The sequence below is a fragment of the Vigna unguiculata genome, chromosome 6 (assembly GCF_004118075.2).
Source record: "Vigna unguiculata cultivar IT97K-499-35 chromosome 6, ASM411807v1, whole genome shotgun sequence".
Taxonomy (NCBI): Eukaryota; Viridiplantae; Streptophyta; class Magnoliopsida; order Fabales; family Fabaceae; genus Vigna; species Vigna unguiculata.
The window spans coordinates 6,737,199-6,743,223 of NC_040284.1; the positions used below are offsets into that span (position 1 = coordinate 6,737,199).

Here is a 6,025-nt window from a genome sequence, read left to right on the forward strand (position 1 = left end):
GTTTTTCTTGGCATATCATGCACATATAATTATGACACTATGCCACGTGTCCATGTATACACACAAAACAAATTAAATAGTTAAAACATCACACTAATGGCATTCACAAGACTCAAACCCAAGTCCTCTCAACACCAACCTACATGCTTAACCACTTGAGCTACCATTACTCCTTTTCATAACTCTCTGCATTAATTACTACATAGATCCCTTCATTCGCTTTTATTAAATAAATATTTATTTATTTATTTAATTTTCCCTAATCTTACATCATACATTACATATTCAATTAGGAGCTAAAAAAACATAGAGTTCACAGTGTGTAGTATCAGTTTAGGTACAACATCAGTAGCTTAGTTAGATTTAGATCACATTCATCCTTAGTTTAGATTATAATACATATTTTAAATAGTTTGAGTACAATTAGTTATTTTTCCTCACTCAAATTACATCACACACTATAACTATTTACTTGATTGCTCTATCGTTGGATTGATTATTGGATGACTTTATACTAAATTTAAGGGGAAAACTAGTAATCTTGAGTTTATCAATATTTGTATAAACTTGAGGCAAGTAGAGTTTATCAATGCACCACTAATCTTAAGTATGGTGAGCCTTGTGCCCACTCAAGTAGCGTGCCATCACCATTAGCCATTTACCCATTTAAAATTAGTTTAGTTAGGTTTTTAGGCTAGTTTTAAAAAAGTATCTTCATTAATACAATAAAGGTTTATAAATTGGGATTTTGAGTTCTACTTAATCATTTCTTGTGATTCTTGTTTCTATATTCAATAGAGGTTCATTTGCATCATTTTACATCTTAACATCACTATTTCATTCATTCTTTGATGAAATTTGAGCATGTCTTGTATCTAGCAATGAACACTTTCATGTATATTCATTCATGATTAGATTCATTGCATATCACCATTCAATTTCATTTCCAGTAGCTTCATTTAGTTTAATACATGCATTGGGAGCATCTCACATGTTTAGATTGTGTGTGGGTTATTCCCATTGCATAGTTCACATACCTTGCTCATTTTGACATTTCATCAAACACCATATGTGCATTTTAGTTTACTTGATAATCATGTAAAACACTTTGCATACATACACATTCATACCATTTCTAGTTCATTGTAGTTCCATTTAAAGTATATTCATTTTAGTTTACTTTTATTAGATTTTCTCCATTTCACAAAGCATATATCAGATATTTCTCAATATTAATTTCTTTAAAATGTTTCATTCAAACAATTTTTTATTCTAGAGTGATAGTACTCGTTGTAACTCATATCATAGAATCTATATTTCAATTACTTGTATCAATATGTTAATTTGTATGAATAATCAAGGATCAAACACCTGTTTCAGATCACCAAAGAATGTCATAAAAGTGACAACATTAAAGGTCATCTAATACTTAGGTCGTTTAATGACTTAAGTTGTTTTTACTCATCTAATGACACAGTCTTCTAACACTCGATTCATCTAATGACTTCAGTTGTCTAGGATCGTTTAATGCCTTAGTCGTCTAATGACTTGAATTTTTCTTGAATCGTCTAACACCTTAGTCATATAACAAAATGACTTAGGTTGTCTAGACATTTGGGTCACCATTTACCTAATGATTTCTACAATTAGAATCGTCTAACACCTTGACTTGTGTAATCCTTAGACTCATCTAATGCTTTAGATTTGGCTTTTGCATTATCCAAACTTATTGCTTTCATTTACACATGCAATTGAGCAATTGCAAGCAATACTACCCATCATATATTTTGATCTTCAAACAACATTGATCAATTTCTCATCCTCACTAATTCCATTAGATGCTCTCTTTTATCGTCTAACAACATGTTCACCTCTGAGTAAAGACTTACTCGTCTAGTAGAGTATTCTGTTATCATAAAAACCTTATTGGTTGTGAAGACATGTATACTTTAACAATTACCTTATATGAAACATATGAAAGGGAAAAAGTATTGCAAGTTTCATCATACTTATTGTCATATGACTAGTAACTATGTACATTTCAAAAATACCATTCTAGATAAAATTGAGCAAGGTAGGCTCAAGTTTGAAGAAAAATCAATGAAAGTGGATAATGATCCTTTCAAGAATTAGGTTGGATATATCAAGCCACTTATTAACACTATTGATAGTGTTGGCAAGAGTGGTGTAGTAAATGTACCATGGCTGGTGTGGCATGGATAGATGGAACAGTAGCCGCCAATTGATGTAACATACTCAAAAATCAAGAAAACCCATCATTAATGCATAATGAGAATCCAACCATTAGTGGACATGAAACATTTTAAACTTTTAGAGAAGAGCTTTGAAGAAATGAACTTTGAATGTTCACCTTCAAAATGACAATTGTCAAAATATTTCGTTAATTACGAAAATTTGAAACTTAAAAGAATATAACATATAAATTATAACTTTATTGTGAAGTAATGTTACATACATAAAAATCCATTGGTGGGAGATATATTTAATATTTCTGAGTAACTGACATTAATAAAATTCGTCGGTTATGGATAAAGAAATATTGGTATAATTGTCTACCTATAAACAAAAGTTTTGCAACATATTTCAAAACTAAATTAAAAGATGAAAAATAACAATATTAATCTACCACTACAAAAAAAGATATTATAATAGTAGTTTATTCGAAATCATGATTGTTTTTCTTAACTTCATCTAAAGTTTAATTGAAAATAAAATTAATTGCCACAATTCCCACCGGGTCCTCCAAACATGAGGAGGTAACCAAAGTGGGGTCCTTGATCTCCATAGTATCTAACATCATAACACATGGGATTGTCAGTGAAGGAATGGGTTTCATATACTTTAGCTCCATGAGTTTTTCTTTCATTATCTTGAATCGAAACTAGTTTAAAGTAACAAGCATGCCTAGGATTATCATCATGAGGAAAATGTCCAGACCCCATTTGAGGACTTTGAGTACCAGGATGAGTTCTTGTTCTTCCTCCCCACCCTACTTGATCAGCTGAGCTCATGTTTGAGAACAATTTTGCTGGAAAATATCCAATAAATTTATTTTCTATACTTATCCACCAATTTTTGGTCACATGATCCTGAAAACATACACACACTTTTATGAAAAAAATATATATGATGCTTAGTGTTAATTGTGTCTACCATACAATATTAACTTTTTTTTTTCACTATATGAATTCAATTAAAAAAGTTTATTCAAGAAATCAAAATATATTAATCCCATATGAGGTAAATCTAATTTTATGTTTTTATTATAGTGAAAGTTATATACAACGATTATGACCTAAGAAATAGAAAAGGGAGACGCATAAAGTGGTCCTCCATAATGAGAGACGGGGTCTAAGGGTACACCAAGATAAATTTCTTTGTTAGTTTGAACAAAACCTGCACATCGAATATTGTAGCATCCTGTCTTCTTGTAGTTGTCTGACTGTAAATTTTTAACACCATATCAAATTTTGAATAATGATATTAATATGATACATTAATTAATTCAAATTTATTTAGGATATAAACTAAGGACTTAATTATATCCTTATACACGAAATTGAAGAGAAAAAAATATCCTTCACTAAGTAAGAAAGATTTATTAAGGGAGTACATCTATAATTCATTTCTATAAACTAAGTATAAAAAAATGTAATGATATATTCTTACCGTCCATGAAGTATAATAATGGGTTGCATAATCACCATATAGTTGTGGAATCACCTGATAGCAGTGTACTGGATTAACTAGAAAATTCTTTTCTTTTATCAAATTAATAATAATTAATTAACACACATGCACGCACACATGTACGCATACACACATGCTAACATGCCTGCATGCATTACACATGCACAAACGTATGCACCAACACACACACACACACACACACGCACGCACATACATAAAAACACCCACCCCCCCACACACACACACATATCCACTCACTCAAACACAAGCACACACATGCACACACTGTCACGCATAAACACACACATGCGAACACACCCACACACAAACACACGCCCACGAACACATGCACACACACACACACACACATACGTAAAAAATGCCAATTGTTAAAATTTCAACTCACATGCCATCCTAATGAGATTTTGTTAGTGGATTCTATGGGACCATTTTGAACCCATAAATGAGACATAGAGATTTGAAGCTTGGTATCAACTCGCGGATTAAAAATACTATTTGTACCTCCGACACCGTAATAAGGACCATAATTTGGTTTAAGGGAAACTTCTGCAATCTGAAAAATTAAATATATTTTAATAAATAGCCAGATTGAAAAAATTAGATTGAATATAATTTAAAAAAAATAAAGTACCAACATTTTAAACTACTTTAATAAAAATATCTTACATGAACACCAGGAAGGTCATGAACCAATATATGATCGTTAAGTAACGATTTTTCTCTAATAAGGTCTTCTTTTGTTGTTCTCAATATAGGAACAGTCCCCATTGGACATTCATCCTTACCCAATCCAAATATGGGTCTAGTTCCTAAAGTTTTCTGACTTGTCTCTCTAGTCACATTTTGAAAGTTGGGTTTTCTCTAAAAATAAAGAAATAAAGAAACAATTTTGAGAGCATGGAAACATTGGCAAAGAAGTGTTGAAAGTTAACCCCAAATATTGGAAAGAAAATGAAAGTGAAATTTCTTTGTAATTAGAGGTTTTAATTATATACCTGCAACTTATGGCTCTTTAATAAAGGATGGTCAAATGATGGTTGTTTCAAAATGTCAATGCAATCAACAATGTGTCCGATCTTTGTCTTACAGATTCAAAGTAAAGCAATACAAATGAAATTATTAAACGATGTAGTGTGGTATCAACTAATGGAAGCATATCATGAAATATCAGAAAGTTGAGACATACATGAATACTCTTAATAGGAGGCTTATTAATAAGCTCAAGTTTTCTCTCCAACTCCAAATCTTCCTTTAGTATAGATGGATTTCCGTCAACTTTATAAGTAACATGAGTATTTAACAAATACATAACAAACAACAATATATGGATCATCTTTTTCACAACTATTACCCAACACAATAGTTTGATGCACACACACATGCACATATATAATAAATAGATTGAAATATCCAAGGTCAAATTAATAACATTTTTAGATGAATAATAAAGTCAAACATATGATGTATATAGTCATAACTGTCATAAAAAAAATGTATAATACTCATTTGGTTTCTTCTCATTTATGATTTTAAATGTCAACAACATATTTTAAATATAATAACTATCGTTACTTTTTACGTAGCAATTAATATAATATTTAATATTTTGATATTTATTATTTATTATTTATTATATAATATATGACAGTTATTAGCATTTATTATATATCTTTATTAACTTTTAATAGTTATATGTCATTTATAATTTTAATAATATATAAATATATATAATAATCATAATAAATTCATTAAAATACTCAAAATGAAGTTAATAACATTGTTAAATGAATAACGAAGTAAAACATTTACTGCATATAAGAATGATAATGGATGGGGACGAGTTTAATTAACTCATACTCATCTCTAGAGAAAAAATTCATCATCATCCCCGTACCAAAATTCAATGGATATATATATTATAAGGTCACTTGATAGAATGAGTGTTTTAAGAATTTAAGTAGGGACAGGGATATGGTAGGATGAGTATTATGGGGGGTGTGGGAACGAGGACGAAGCAAATATTTACTTCTCCATACCCAATTGAGAAGTCGGGTAGTCCCCATACTCATATCTATATCCAGTCAAGGTGTGGATTTTCCATCACAACAAGAATGTGTTCGGGCAATATCCACAGGAACATATTTATTTGTCATCTCTAGCTACATAAGATCTCGAATGCCATAAAAAGATGTGGAATGTTCATTTGACTTCTTCTCGTTTATGATTTTAAATCTTTTATATAAAATTTGAAAAATATATTTAACATGTAATAACTATTGTATGTTACTTTTTA

General features: G+C 30.2%; 1 protein-coding gene across 2 annotated transcripts; it reads right to left on the reverse strand.

Moving 5' to 3' along the window:
• Window positions 1-2,686: 2,686 nt before the first annotated feature.
• Window positions 2,687-5,080, reverse strand: LOC114189244. 2 transcript variants are annotated; one of them, XM_028077965.1, is made up of 6 exons: window positions 4,919-5,080; window positions 4,728-4,814; window positions 4,399-4,593; window positions 4,118-4,285; window positions 3,691-3,744; window positions 2,687-3,110 (listed from the first exon to the last, which is right to left on the reverse strand). In XM_028077965.1, exons 1-6 carry the CDS (start codon window positions 5,063-5,065, stop codon window positions 2,736-2,738), a joined length of 1,026 nt encoding a protein of 341 aa, XP_027933766.1. In that variant the 5' UTR covers window positions 5,066-5,080; the 3' UTR covers window positions 2,687-2,735. The 2 variants fall into 2 exon arrangements, with proteins under 2 accessions (XP_027933766.1, XP_027933767.1); XM_028077966.1 differs by lacking the exon at window positions 2,687-3,110 and adding an exon at window positions 3,236-3,463.
• Between the last annotated feature and the right edge of the window lie 945 nt (window positions 5,081-6,025).

What these genes read in the sequence shown, in the direction of transcription:
- LOC114189244 (XM_028077965.1), bottom strand. Translation starts at nt 5,065, where the DNA reads ATGATCCATATATTGTTGTTTGTTATGTATTTGTTAAATACTCATGTT. An exon ending in AAATCTCATTAGGATGGCAT is followed by an intron (nt 3,745 to 4,117) that starts GTGAGTTGAAAT and finishes CACTGCTATCAG; the next exon opens with GTGATTCCACAACTATATGG. An exon ending in ATTATTATACTTCATGGACG is followed by an intron (nt 3,111 to 3,690) that starts GTAAGAATATAT and finishes GTATGTTTTCAG; the next exon opens with GATCATGTGACCAAAAATTG.